We start from the raw sequence: 15,548 nt of genomic DNA, 5'->3' as shown, positions 1-15,548 counted from the left end.
GAGATGGTGTTTTTAGCCTCTATTGCTAGGTTTTTTCCTTTTTATTTTTATTTTTTTATAAAGGTTTTCCTTCTCTTCTTCCTTTTCTCTCCACCAGTTCCATCTCTTTTCCTCTCGGTCTCAGTTGTGAATCTTTGTGAGGCCTTCCACTTGTATTCTTACTGATGATAAGCCCCAAAATTTTTTTATTTGCTTTCAATAAATAGCCCTCATCCTTGAGATAATTATTTTTTTCTCTTGTGATTATTTTCAATTTATGTTTGTATGCGAGAATTGAAGAATTAGGATTTCATAATCTCCATAAGAATCTAAAGGATCACATATTTTCACTCAAACGACTACACTTTAGTTAGATTTTAAGAGGAATTAGAGCTAATTTATATATTGTATTGCTCTGGATAAAGTATTTTAAATTAATTAATTACTCACATTTCGCGCGTTCCTTTAAATTGCTTTGGATAAAATAAGTAATTAAATTAATTAATTACTCATATAAGCGCGGAATGTGAGTAATTGATTAATTTAATTACTTATTTTGTTTTTATATTGCTAGTATCATGATTAGGTTTATTTATTATTCGATTTGACTAACGCTATTATTGTTCCAATATTAATGTTTATTCTATTATTTTTATGATCACCATATTGCATGTTTAAAAGGAATATGTAATTGAAAATCACGCCTAATAAGATAATTTGGACGACCGGTTTAGGTTCCTTTTTAATCTTATTGTTAAATCAAGTGATCACAATATTTTAGAATTATGTGTTGCATTAATATTCACCCAATTTAGCTTAATAATAGTTTGGAGAAAATTGAATATTTTGTTTGTATGCCTTTGAGATCGCAGGAATCATTTTTCACTATAAGAATCGAGTAGAGGCCAATACGGGCGAATGTGACTCCATGACTCACTTCGTACCATCATCCCCGATCCTCCTTTCGTGGTTCCGAACCATATGGATTTAGTAATCTCATGGATTATGAATGGGGTGTAACCTTCAGGGGTCAATCGTTGTTGCCTATCGTTGTCGCCTATCGTTGTCCCTTTATTCGTGGTTGCCTTTTATGATCCGTGAACGGTTTACAAGTTCCTTAAAAACTTGTTGGCGGCTCCTTACTTTCCTTGTCCCTAATCGCATATGTCAATTCCCACTTCCTAAGAGTGCCAAACATATTCACACATGCTTAACATAGGCGCACTTCAAACGACACCTACAATAATAGTGTTCAACAAAAGAACATGTTTGTGTTTGACAAAGAACATGGCCTTCGAAAAGAACATTAGACATATTTTAAAGAACATGGAATAAAAAGAACCTGTAAGTGTTTGAAAAATTAACCTTGCCTGGTTATCTTCCAGTTGGCTTCAATTCGTTACTATTCTTCTTTCTCCTCCAATTGTTCTTTTTTGAACAACTTGTAGTTCATAGCTTTAATTATTATTTTCTTTTTTTTTTTTTTTTTTAAAAAAACCCCCAAAATTCACAAAATTAAACACTTTGAATTTAAAATTATTGACGAAAAATAATTTGCATGTACAAAATTTATACTTACATTTTACTTGAATCCACCATTTGTTCAAGTTTGAAGGTTGAATTGTAGAAATAAGTTCAATTTTTTTCTTGGGTTTCACTTTGAAGATGAACAATTTTGCTACTTTGAATTTTTTTTGAAAAATAGAAAAAGATAGAGAGAAAAGTTCTAGAGAGAGAAAATGAGTACTTTGGAAATGATTTTTACCCAAACAGTAGAAAAAGTACAAGTATTACGTGATTGACAGCAAAGTGAGATCAATTTGAGACCTTCATTGAAATTCTTAGATGAAAACAATGGTGTAAAGGAGAGAGAAAATTGGCAGCAAGAAAGAGAGTATGTGATAGGAAGGGAAAGAGGAGTGAGAAATCGCAAGAGAAGAGAGTGATGAATTTGCAGTTGCAAGAAAATAAAAATATGTTCATTTTTTATCCATGTTCTTTTAAATATACTAAATGTTCTTTTGGGTGCACCATGGGTTCACCAACCACAAATTATGTATAATCGTATTAAGGTTTTTGTTATATGTAAACCTACGAGCTACATATAAAATATAATCATCAATGTACACTTAGTAATCGTTAACAATCAGTAACATTAATGATGATTAATATTTGTACTTTTTATTTCTAAAATATTTTCTCTTGAAGTCATCAAGGAAAAAAAGGGATCAAATCTACCATTAATCCATTACCTCAAAAAGTAGTGATATGTTGTAATCAAGTTTAATCCAACCTAGTGGTTCATAAGAAACGTCATTTTAAACATTGCCTAAAAATCCCTCCATGACAAATCACTCTGTTAGTTATATTAAAGCTCTCATTATCCCTTGATCAACAAAAACAACTATGCCCATCTCCTTTATTAAGCATCCTTTACATTGCTTTTTCGCTCTCCACCATTATTCTCTTAATTCAGAATTCTATGCAACTCCAAAGAACATGAGCTAGAAAACTTTTCGCGGTATGTTCGATGCTCTAAGACATAAATGAAGTTTTTCGATTTTGTGCTGGTTAAGCCTACAACTCCTTTAATTTGACAGTTTCTGCTGCTGAGTTTTTTGGTCTTTCGTTTATGTTAATCTCTTACAAAAAAAAAAAAAAAAAAAAAAAGAGAAAAGAAAAGTGTTGCATATTCACTTACAATCGTAGGTGCCTAACATAGGAAATTGTCGAATTGCATAATAACCAAGGAAACTAATAAGCCCCCAAATTTTTTATTTTTTATTTTTTTTTTGATAAAAATATGAGAAGAAATACTCCGTAAACCATTACTGTGAAAATTAGTTTAATGTCATTCTCAGGTTTAAAATAAATAGACCATCCATATATCATTATTAAACTTTCCCAAAATTCCATCTACACTTCTGTGATTCTTTTCTTATCTGCTATCAATGACTTGCGAAAATTCTACTATGGTGCCTTTTATTTGGACCACCACTATTCTTAATTATCATTGGTTGATTATTTATTTATTTTTTTTTTTACCTTGGTCAAACCTTAAATTTGGTATTTTCCTTTTTAATTCATTTTTTATTTTACAAAATATAATTACAAAATTTACAAAAATCATTTTATTATATTTTCAAAATTTATTTATTAAAATCAGATTTTAATTAAATCAAATAATTAGATTAAATCAAAATAATAATTAAATTAAAAAAAATCAAAATAAAAAAATTGTTCATCATGTTCTTCAATTTTTTTCATTCATGGAGAGATTAAACATGAACACATGATCTATGTCCATTATCATTCACTCGCGCATCGAAAGCGATTTACAATATGGTTCGATCTAAAAAGAAAATGCGAAATTTTAATTTACAAAAATTTGGGCTCGTTGCGATTTTGGGCAGCGATTGAAATCCCTAAATAATAGGTTCTTGTACAATATCAGTCAAAGTTTGCCAAAACGATGACTTTATGTAATCAAAATCATAATTTTTAAGTTTTACGGTAATCGGGGTTTGTCATGAACATCTGAAAAAGAAACTGCATCATTCTTTGGTCGAAACCTTGTTTGATCCAAAAAACACGGAAAACGAATTTAAAATCTTATTTGTGTAAATGTTTAACCCAAAAAAGGATAGGACATTACCTGTTTTTAAAATTGTAATTATTAACAACATATGACATTAGGTTCTTTTGGACTTACCAATTACTGATTCATAATTCACTAACATTTTGTTATGTTTTTTATTGGTACGGAGTAGTAAATATGAATGTGGTCTTCAATAGTTCAATGGACAACCACAGTATCATGTTAACCAGGTTTGGTATAAATGTTAATTAATATATATTTACTATTGTGGTTTATTTTATGTATGCATAAACTTTAATATTAGATTAAATACTTTTAGAAGGACTAACTAACAATTTTTTTATTTTATATTTTATTGTACTCCCTTGTTTGATCCCTAAAACGTAGATTGAAATTTAAACCTTATTTAACTTACCGTGCATTGCACAAGCCTTAAGCTATTATCTTATTACACTCGTGTATTATTTGGTATATATATTTATAGCTTAACAAATATGATATATACACTCTAATAAAATATATATTCAAAATATATTCTAATCAATAATCTTATGATCATAACATAAGAGTAAAAGTGAAGGAATTTACTTTTCGAGTCTTTTCATGAAACTTTGCCGCTGTCTATTATCATAACAAAATACAAGCTATTAGTTAGCCAAATATTTTGCTAATCATATGCATGAGTGTAACTACTGACTGCTAGGAATTAGTAGATCAGTTACACAAATATTGAAACTAAAAGCTTACAAAAAGGAGCCTAAATATATACTAGCTATAAATACAAAGATACAATATAAAATAGAATATATATTCAAAATATACTCCGTATTATTTAAGGCAAAATATAACATATTCTAACAATAAGTGTATTCATATCAAATCTAAGCAATACAAATTAGTCACATAAGAGCAATACTTTATATTGGAATTTAAACCTTATTTATGTACAAGGAATTTACTTAAATAGAAAGACGAAGATGTGCAGCGTAAAATACTTTGAATATACACATAAATATTTTTAACATTTGAATACAATCTTTTCAAATTTTAAAATATATGATTTAAATATCTTTTATACAATAATAATAAGAAATTAGGAAACTATCCTTATACATATGTATGCTATAACGTTACTATGAATCTATTATGGGCACTCAAACCTAGACTAAGTCCACGCACACACAAATGGAGGGGAAAAAAATGTATGTAGTATTTTTTTTTTTTTGAATAGTTCTATTATTATAAGGTGATTTAAAATGTTTCTTAAATAATATTTAATTTCTAAAGTTATATATATATATATATATATATATATATATATATATATATAACCCTATAAAAGTCGGGGAGCACAAAATGGAATTGCTGCTGAAATGTAGGATTTGCTTATGAACAGTGCTCGGGCGAAATTGCCCCTGTATTTTGTCCTTAGAAATCCTTATCTACAGTGGCTTGCCTATATTGCCCTTTAAAGTATTTGCATGTGCCTGCTACGTGGTGGAGCAGTAATGTCCTCTTACTTAATATTTACATGTTTCCTGCCACGTGGTGGAGTAGTAATTTGCTCTTACTTAGTGTCGTGAATTCCAAGGTTTTCTTGGTTAGTTATGTGACATAGCTGTTAATGGTTTACAAATAATTGTAGGGTAACAATGAATTCAACAATTAGCTTAATTATAAATAGGCAACTAATTGTTGGGTAGCAATGATTTCAGCAATTAGCTTAATAATAAATAGGGTGATTAAGTGGCGCTTTGTTTAATTAGTTGCAAACTTTTATAGGATTTAATTTTATTATGTCTGGAAATTTGTTGGGTTATTGCTACAGATTGGTATTTGCTAATCTATTACGTTATTATGCTATAAATTTGTTCAAAGTGTTGCTGCGCCATTGTATTTGTTGTTAATTGCCAATTAATTGGTACAATCCTGTGAGTTGGTAATTTGTGCAGTAAGTTAATTGTAGCTGATTATGTATGGTGGTGTTAATTGACCGCTTTCTTGATTTTGTTGGATTGAGAATTTGTTATTGTTAGTAATTAGTTCCTTGTTAGATTAATCTTGCGATTTGCTATTTGTTAATCCTGTCATGATTTAAAATTGAGTTGGATGGAATTAGGTATGTGTTCATGGAATTATGAGTGGTTGATGTTAAAGTTGGGGGTTCATTTGTTTATGATGCAGTTATTAGCTTATAATATATTGTTCTTTATATGGTTTAGCTTACTGACCTTCTTTTTTGATGTCTTGGTACCTCATTGTTTACAGTGATGTCTTTGGGAGAAGCAAAGTGCTTGCTTTTGCTGATGAGGCACCTTCTAACCCATTGGTTTTCCATATTATATAGCGGGTAAGAGTAATCTCTTTTTTAAAAACTGATATGGAGTATTGGGCAGTGAGATTGCCGGCGCATGCTTTGTAAAGTGGAAAATGTAGCTAGATTTTTCGATTTCCCTTTTTTTTTTGGCTGAGTATGTCTTCCCTTTTGCCTTTATGATATATCATAAATATATGGGGCTTTATCTGTTTTTCTTCATATGCAAAATTTACAAAGCTAGACTTCATGGGGGTTACATTAGAGGTAATGTCTAATTTAGATCTAGCTATGGTTGCTGTTAGTTAGCATCCTTACAATTACGGATCACAATCCTTTCACATTACTGACTCTGGAAATGGAACATTTATGATCTTACTTGACAAACATTTTCACAGATTATGGACACAACAATACCCTTTCCATTCCACTTGTCAGGTTGATGAATGTAAACTTGAAGAAATTTTTGACACGCCTGATGGATGAAGCAGAACATTTTTTGCTCCACTTGCCATGGTTACCTTGGTTTATGTTCTCATGAGTATGTACAAGTATTTTGTATTGGACTTGAATTCACTGACCTTCACTTGTTACTAATAAGTACTATTATAAATAAATTGGTTGACTTTTTCTCTGCACAAGATGCTTCCTTATCATATGTTTTGATTACAGTAATACTACTGATGATTTATTGTGCAATCTGGATTATTATTCATGTTTTCATAATTTTACATATAAAGCTTGGTTTCTGGTAGAAGTATTGAAATGCTTTTGGGTTTTGTTGCAGAGTTATGACCTTGCAGTGGGTGGAGGTGCAGATGGTCCTGTACGTGATTTGCTTTTTTTTTTTTTTTTTTTTTTTTTTTTTTTTTTTGTGGTATATGCCAGCATTTAAGTTTACTAGCTGTTCTTAGCTTCTGTTATACTTAGTTATTAGCATTACTGAAAGCCATGGTTATGTGTGTTGTGAGTGATTATCTTGTTTGTTCTGCACTTTATAAACTGATCACTATGCTTTGTATGAGGTGCTGTTGTGTGTTTTGAATTAGCAGCAATTCATTATATGTTTATTATATAGAGGGTGCTTACTTTGTCTATTGAAATGAAGTTTCTCATGTTAAGTGAGTGCAGTATATTGAAAAATAATTACATGTGTTGGGATGGCATAGTTGCTAATTTCCGATTTTAGTGCATTGCTTATAGATTGTGCTATGTCGTTCTGTGTGAATCTTATTAGAAATTTACATAGGGATTTATTAAGAGTATTCAGTGAGTTATTAGATGGCCTTGACTTAGGGTTGTTTGCTTAGATTTCTTTCTTACCCCATGAGCATGCACACAGGTTGCTGGGCCTCAAACTCGGAAAATATCTATATCTTTTTCTTCCCTTCTAAAGCAAGTTGTTGAGTGCCTAAAACTCCGGTCACCAGCATATTATATAGTAGATGTCCGCAAGAACTCTGTGAAGGTTGTCTTGGAGACTATACCAGGTGTGGAAACTGTTTATGAAGGTGGCCCAGCCAAAACAGTTGGAGAATCACGTGAAAGGGATGCAGAAGATGATGTTCGTTCCCTGCGGCTGGAATACAGTGTTCAGGTTGAAGACTTGACCTCTAAGAAAATTTGCAAGCTTGAGCGTTGTGAATTCCTGTATCAGATGAAACGTATTGAGCTTGAATCTATGGAAAGAAAAGGAAGTGAAGTGCCAGTGAAGTGGCCATCTGTGCCTAATCACAAAAAGTGCAAGAAATATGTCTGCATTGACTACACAGATGTTTTGCGCGTTCTTTCTTTGGAGACTCAAGCACGTGTTTTGGAAGTTGAGACCTTCCAGGTTAAACCAGGGAAGTTCCTGTCATAGGTTACAATTTATGCCCCCTCAATTGCTACTGGAATGGAGTGCGTTTTCAGTGCTGTCCATTCTTATTCTAGGGTTACCAGGCAAGACGCAACTAAGAAGGCTGTTGAGTTCCTGCGCACTGCTTTCAATCTTGATATCATTGATCTGAACTATGGAAATGGAGTATATGCTGGAATTAAGTGCTCTTTAGCTCGGGAAAGCTATTTAGCAGCTAAAGAGCGTGTGCTTGGGATTCAAGGTGCTTTGCATTTAGCTCCTTTTTTAGGCGAGGATGGATGTGTCACACCTAAGTCAGCTGTGCATAAGATACCAACTCCTGCTCTTCCTCCGCCACCGCCTCACAAGCCAAGAGCCAGGTCATCTTTTGGTGCTCGCTATGGTTCGCAGCCATCACCAGCTCCAGCTGAACTTGACGCCTTCTTTAAACGTAGGAAGCTTGATTGATTGACCGTGGCGCTTCACATGGGGGGGGGGGATTGGTCTGCTGTTTTGCAGTGCCATAGTACTAGGTTTGCCTTAGATTTTTAAGTATGCTAGAAAACGTGCTTAGTTTGCAATGCCAAATAGCGTTAGGGGGGACTTTGTTTTGTTATTTTCAGTGCTATGTTCCCTTTGTTTGCCAAGGTCTTAAGTAGTGGCAATGCAACATTTTGTACTACTTATATTTCAAACGGTTTGTATTAGCTTATCAATTATTCTGGCAAGAAAAGCCTGGACTGGCTCTCCAGCATCTGATGTATTTTTCCTGTTTCACTTAATCAGTGAAATATAATTTTTGTGTCATCTTTTTCTATAGCATTTTCTGGTTATGTGTTTATGTATTATGCTGCAGAAATCATGTCACATGTGACCCTGATCGTGCATGCTTTAATACACACTATACTAATTACCAACTGCTGCTGCATTGTCTTAGTTGAACAATGGTTTAAGGCAGAACCCTCCACTTTGATCACATATTTGTGTTTTGCAGGTGTCATAAGCTTCAACTACATAGTGGCTTTTCTGATTGCTCGCTTAAATTGCTACCAATTGATCGTACTTGCCAGTTAACAAGCCAAATTTAGATATCTATAGCGGCCCCTGTACACCTTATTTGCTGGTTTAATTCCTAAGCCTATATTGCTATGATGAGTAAATACAGAACTCCTAATAAATAGTATTCAATATAGCTTTCAACACTATTGTTTCTTCACAACCCTTGTATGTGTGTGTTACAGATCGTTGCCTGCTCTCTAAAAAACCTCCTCCAAAGACTAGGGTCAGCAAACGTTTTCAGGTAATTCAGTCTATGTCTGAAACACCGTCTTCCATCAGGTACTGGTCTATTGTTGTTAAAGGTGCATGATGGTTTTTTTTACTGGTATTGCTCTGTTGATGTTTAACGTTTGCTGATTCCTTGCATCGGATAGAGAAATAAGTGAGCCAAACACAAACAGAAATCAAGAACAAGATTGTTTACATAGTAGCTCAGGAAATGCTAACAAAGGAAATTCTAACCGTGACGGGGCTGAAAACCCAGATACTACAATGAATGGTAAGCATGATCATGTATAAGTTATGTGCTTACTGTTGGGTTACAAAAAATTGAGAATGCCTTAAGTGAGCTATTCTTGTGATTTAGTTCTTAATGTTAGCACTCCATGCCCTAGAAAACGTTATATATGCTTCTAATACTAGCTTTCATTGCTTAGATATATCGACTACAGACTTCAATGAATGCATGGTGCATAAAAAAACTAGCAACAACCCACGGGTTAGCAAGCGTCAACGAACAATTGCAGCTATGTCTTAGTCTCTTGTTTCAATAAGGTTTTCCTATTTTCTTTCTTGTTGCTAGAACAGTTTAGTATATGTGTTTATACAGTGTCACTGAGGCTGTTGCTTGCAATTTGTTCACAACTTTCAAGGAAATTGGCGAAACGAGTGCACAAGGTAAAGCCAGAAACCAAAAACCAAAGAAACCTCGCATTCAGAAAGAAAAGTAAGTGCATTTTTACCACAACTCTGATAGCTCTTTATACGTTTATTTGCACTGTATACATTTTAAAGGACTATATATATTAAAAAGTGTATCCCTTTACTAATGGCAAGCTAAATGCCAAGTAACAAAGTCATCAACCCTGATTCTATTATTGTTATTTCCGTTGTTGCCTACAAGAATGGCTATCATTATATAAGCTGCATTATTGCTATTATATAAATATATACCAATGGCTGTTAAATATGGCCTTACCAATAAAGATGTTTGTTACAGCTCAGCAGCCATCTTCACATGTAATGCCTGGTCCTAACTATGATACACCTGTAACACTACAACCAGGAAAGAAAAAGAAAACTCAAACTAAAAGTGAGAATCTCCATTTACATTCTAAGCAATTCTGCTATTCACTTATATTTAATCACATGATATTTTGACATGCACTTTGCATATTGCAGAGGCAGCTGTTGTGGTTACAAAAAAACAGACAGTGAAATTACCTATAGCTAGGAAGCCTAGTAAGTTTCAGTATATTTCTGTCTTTATGATTTAGCTATACAATAACATTCATAAGTTAGTTAGACTAACATTCAATTGCTGGAAAACAGAACCCCCTCCTGCTGCAATTGGCCTTAAATTGCCAAAAGCACCTCTGAAACTGAAACCACCTCGCTTCTGTGCACATTGCAATGCAAAAAAAATTCAGCATGAAACACTTCACTTCTGCTGTGGAAACGGGGCTATAACACTAGCCACTAATGAATACCCCCCCGCACTATATAGACTTTTAACATCTAATGAAGAAGATGCACTACACTTTAGAAGATATATTCGCTTGTATAATAACTTATTTGCATTTTGCTCATTTGGTGGTGACTATAAAGCAAAAAAACATAAAGGAATTTATGTCTTTAAATTACATGGCCAGATTTACCTTTACTTACCTGATTTAATTCCTAAAGATATAGGCCCTCGATATTTACAGCTGTATTTTTATGATGGCCATTTTGAGTCAACTGCTAGAACAGAGAGTTTCCCAGAAATCAGGGCAGATATAATAGCCATCCTTATGGAAGTATCTCAGCAAAATCCTTATGCTCAATTCTGTAGATCATAGAAAGAGATTGACATTCATGAAGAGACACAAATTACTATAAACAAAAACACTGTACTTGACCAGCGCGTTTATAATGCTCCCACAACAGATGAAGTGGTTGCAATCTGGCCAGATGATACTTCATCAAGTGAGTCAAATGGACCATACATCACTGTAAGAGGAAGGTCAGACAAATCGCATCGCATATACCATAATTATGGCTGTTATGACCCTCTCTAATACCCGCTATTATTCCCAAAAGGTGATTGTGGTTGGGGTCAAGGTTTGAAGAAAAACAGCGGTCAAGTGCATCAACACTCTCAAGCAGAGGCTAACCCTATTATGTCTACAACAGTGCATACGGAGGAAGATGTTATTGCACAGGAAGATTGTAGTGAGTTTCTGCATGGACTAACAATATAAGTGTCTTACCTTTTATTGTTCTTTAACAGGATTGTTGTTATGTAAAAATGCTTGCTATCTTAACACTTAAAACCATACAACTCTTTTCAGATTTTCTTATCATCTATATGCTTACATTTACATGCTGCCCTGCTTACAGGATTAGTAGATGCTAGCGGGACTTCAACACGACATGTTTCTCCACGCGAATACTATGATTACAAGTTGCAATGCTGCCCGAATGACATGCTCCTACGTGCAGGCCGCTGTCTTCAACAATACATAGTTGATATGTATGTAAAAATTGAAAACACTCGCTTAGACTACTTCCGGCACAATCAGCAAACAATCAGAGCTGATTTGTATCAGGGAGTTTTGGATTCCATTCAAGATGGTGAGACAAGTGCCATTAACATTGGACGCCGGGTTATTCTGCCACCAACTTTTATTGGTGGCCCACGAGACATGAAGCGGAGGTATTTGAATGCCATGGCTTTGGTGCAGCGCTTTGGAAAGCCTAATTTGTTCGTTACAATGACCTGCAATGCAAATTGGCCAGAAATAAAAGCTGAATTGGCTCCTGGAGAATTGACTCATGTATCTTGCGGGCAAAATTGATTTTCTTAAAGAAGCAAATAATGAAGAAACATATCTTTGGAAAAGTGGCAGCTATGATTTATGTGATTGAGTTTCAAAAAAGAGGGCTTCCTCACGCACATTTTCTCATCATCCTCAAACCAGATTACAAAATGAAAGCACCTTCAGATTTTGACCGCTTCGTTTCTGCAGAATTTCCGCCTTATACCTCCCCACAACTTCGGAAAATTGTAGTTAGTCATATGATGCACGACCCTTGTGGAGAACAGAATCCAAAGTGTCCATGTATGGTTACCAAGAATAACAACATTCTTTCATGTAAGTATGGTTACCCCAAGGGTTTTTTAGATGAAACAACAAATCATGATGATGGGTACCCTATGTACAGAAGAAGAGATTCTAGAGAGCGAGTCCGGATTTGAGGTGCATACCTTGATAACCGTTCAGTTATTCCATACAACCCATATCTCTCTGCATTGTTTGATTGCCATCTAAATGTAGAGATATGCTCGTCGATTCAAGCTGTGAAATACTTATATAAGTATGTTTACAAGGGACATGATAGGGTATCTTTCAATGTTAATGGGGAAGTACATAATGCTGTAGATGAAATAGAAAGGTTCCAATCTGGTCGATGGGTTTCACCATGTGAGGCAGCTTGGCAAATCTTTGGATTTGATTTATTTGAGATGCACCCTTCTGTGCAGCACTTGCCAGTGCATTTGGAAAACATGCAAACAGTTCACTTAAGAAATAACGAGCAACTAAATTCTGCTGGGCTAAATGAACGAAGGTCCAAAATGCAGTTGACAGAATTCTTTAAGGCAAATGCAGCCTCTATTGAAGGTACAGGATATCTTTATAGTGAATTTATAGAGCATAACAGATGGGATGGCAGTACTAAGGCATGGTTTCAAAGGCGAAATAAGAACAAGGTCATTGGCCGGCTGGCAACTGTTACACCAATAGAAGGTGATCGTTTTTTTCCTGAGACTGCTTTTGATTAATGTGCGCAGCCCAGAATCGTTTATTGACTTACGTACTGTAAACGGAGTGCTTTGTGCCACATTTCAAGAAGCATGTATCCAAAGAGGTCTCTTTGAAGAAGACAATGTAGTCATCTCATGCTTGACTGAAGCAGCTGAGATCCATATGCCATCAGCCTTACGCCGATTATTTGCAGTAGTGCTGGTGTTCTGCAGACCACGCAATCCAGATGCGTTGTGGTTACAATTCTACAATGACTTGTCTGATGACTACCGGCATACTTTGCCTCAGAATGAAAGACAGGTTAGGCTACTGACCATTCAGTCAATAGAACGACATTTAGAGTCTATGGGCAAATCATTGGGGCATTTCCAGCTTGACCATTTACATGAAGAGGTGCCTGCAGAATTAAACAGGAAAAAAGATATCATTGATGCATTGGATGCACCATTTCCCCAAAAATGTATTAACTGTAGGCAAAATTTGAATGCAGCTCAACAAATTGCCTTCGACAAAATAATTTCTCATGTTCAAGCAATGAAACCTGGATGTTTCTTTGTGGATGGCCCTGGGGGAACTGGGAAAACATTTCTATACAATGCTTTATATGCAAAAGTGCGGCTCGCAGGTAAAATTGTGCTTCCAACAGCAACTTCAGGCATAGCTGCAGCAAATATACCTTCCGGTAGGACATCACATTCGCGCTTTAAGATCCCTCTTGATTTTGACATATCTCTTGCTTGTGATGTGCCAAAACAAGGCAGCTTAGCTGCTTTGCTAAAAGAAGCATCTCTTATTATTTGGGACGAAGCTTCAATGGCACGGAAGCAAAACATTGAATCTGTAGACCTTTTGCTCCGTGACCTGTGTGACCCAGCTTTGCCCTTCGTTGGGAAAGTCATTATATTCGGAGGAGATTTCAGACAAGTTTTTCCAGTTGTTCCCCAAAAAACTCAAAGAGAGGCAGTTGCAACAAGCTTAGTAAATTCACGGATTTGGCCTTGGTTAGAGAAAATGCACCTCACTGAAAACATCAGAGCAAAAGAAGATCCCACATATGCATCATTTTTGCTGAGTTTGGGCAATGGTGAGCTGTAATCCTTTGAAAACTCTTTTATGCAAGTACCACCTCACATTGTCAGCTATTATCAGCCAGCTGATGAGCCTATTCACCATTTAGCTACTGCTGCATTCCCAGAATTAAACCATGCAGACTTTTCACCAGATATTTTTAGAGAAAGAGCCATCCTCACACCATTAAATGATGCAGTGGACTCTATCAACGCTTTTCTCATTGATAAATTTCCAGGGGAACCTGCTATTTACAAGAGTTTTGATAGCATACTAGATGATAACTGTGCAATTTACCCTACTGAGTTCCTGAATCAGCTAGCTCCGAGTGGCATGACTCCACATGAACTTGTTTTGAAAGTAAATAATCCTGTCATCTTGCTCAGAAACATTGATCCAGCAGATGGCCTGTGCAACGGTAATGTCATTGTTTGTTCTATATCTCTGGGTCATCGCCAGGGAGAACTTGTGTTCATCCATCGTGTAAACCTTTGGCCTCCGTCATCAACCAAATACCCGATTCAATTTGAGCGAATACAATTCCCTCTTAAGCTCAGTTTTGCAATGACCATTAACAAAGTGCAAGGGCAAACACTAAGCCAAGTTCTGATTTACTTGCCACAACCATGCTTCTCCCATGGTCAACTGTATGTTGCATTGTCTAGAGCAAAAAAATCCAACAAAGTGACTCTTATCGCCCCACAGCCTACTGGAAATTACACAGGAACAATGCTAAAAAATATCGTTGCTTTTGATGTTCTGATGTTATCTGGTATAACATAATGCCCTTTCTCCAAGGTATAATGCTTACAATTTCAGTTGTTATTAGTTTACATCAAGACTCATTGTTGTTTTCACTAATGATATTCTTGTTCTTTTTAAAATCTGCAGGTGGAATGTTATATTTTATCGGTTGTAACTAAGACATAGCTCTTTGGATATTCTCAGTTCTGTAAGCATCAGTGTTTTGTAATATTTCTTTGAAGTTAATATAAGATATCATTTATGCCATTTCGAAATTACACTTTATCCTCTTAGTTCATATGTTTTTAGTTCAAATCATAGTATCATTCTCTGCACAGTTGAACAAAATCTGCACCCTCTAATACATAATCACTTTGTTTTTCAACTACAACATTATGATTCAAAAATAGCACTTATGACTTTCCTTGTTTCCCTTTACAGATAACCCAGCTCCTAAAATTCTTAGCTACCCATGCTACATTGTCTTGTAATCAGATATGTATTTGAACAAACTGAATAAACAAGACAACATAGAAATTCATGAATCTAAAAACAAGTACCTAGCCATAGTAAATGAAGCAACCACACCAAGGTACTAATACAAAATTACTCTTATTATGCAAATTTAGCACCGTTATCAAACCATTTACTTAAAACTTAGCAAATTAGCATCCTTCATAACTCACACTATAGCACTAGGTCTTTTACATTTAGATAATTAGGTATTAGAATGTTGCAATTCATTGAAATAATGCATATATTAAATGCTAAATAAATAAACCATATAATCCACATTAGCTTTATTATGCTTCTACACTTAGTTTACAGCACATCTTTCACAGCACCTTAAAAATATTTTTTTTAAAATGTGAAATTCTGTAACCAAAATTTATCTCAGCAAACAATACCAATTTTTCCCAT

The 15,548-nt window shown here is 34.7% G+C and overlaps 3 protein-coding genes across 3 annotated transcripts; all 3 read left to right on the top strand.

Moving 5' to 3' along the window:
• Positions 1 to 9,975: 9,975 nt before the first annotated feature.
• LOC145640333 (uncharacterized) lies at positions 9,976 to 11,846 on the top strand. Its single transcript, XM_081691628.1, has 6 exons — positions 9,976 to 10,099; positions 10,189 to 10,248; positions 10,339 to 10,805; positions 10,911 to 10,974; positions 11,089 to 11,220; positions 11,389 to 11,846. The coding sequence occupies exons 1-6, from the start codon at positions 9,976 to 9,978 to the stop codon at positions 11,844 to 11,846; spliced, it is 1,305 nt and encodes a 434-aa protein (XP_081547754.1).
• Positions 11,847 to 11,866: 20 nt separating this feature from the next.
• LOC145640332 (uncharacterized) lies at positions 11,867 to 13,910 on the top strand. The gene is made up of 3 exons (XM_081691627.1): positions 11,867 to 12,143; positions 12,273 to 12,735; positions 12,842 to 13,910. Exons 1-3 carry the CDS (start codon positions 11,867 to 11,869, stop codon positions 13,908 to 13,910), a joined length of 1,809 nt encoding a protein of 602 aa, XP_081547753.1.
• An 18-nt stretch (positions 13,911 to 13,928) lies between these two features.
• Positions 13,929 to 14,666, top strand: LOC145640331 (ATP-dependent DNA helicase PIF1-like). The gene has a single exon (XM_081691626.1). It carries the CDS (start codon positions 13,929 to 13,931, stop codon positions 14,664 to 14,666), a length of 738 nt encoding a protein of 245 aa, XP_081547752.1.
• The last annotated feature ends 882 nt before the right edge of the window (positions 14,667 to 15,548 follow it).

Source organism: Chenopodium album, chromosome 7 (genome assembly GCF_948465745.1).
Source record: "Chenopodium album chromosome 7, dcCheAlbu1.1, whole genome shotgun sequence".
In the NCBI taxonomy this organism is placed as follows: domain Eukaryota; kingdom Viridiplantae; phylum Streptophyta; class Magnoliopsida; order Caryophyllales; family Amaranthaceae; genus Chenopodium; species Chenopodium album.
This window is presented reverse-complemented; position numbering and strand designations above follow the sequence as displayed.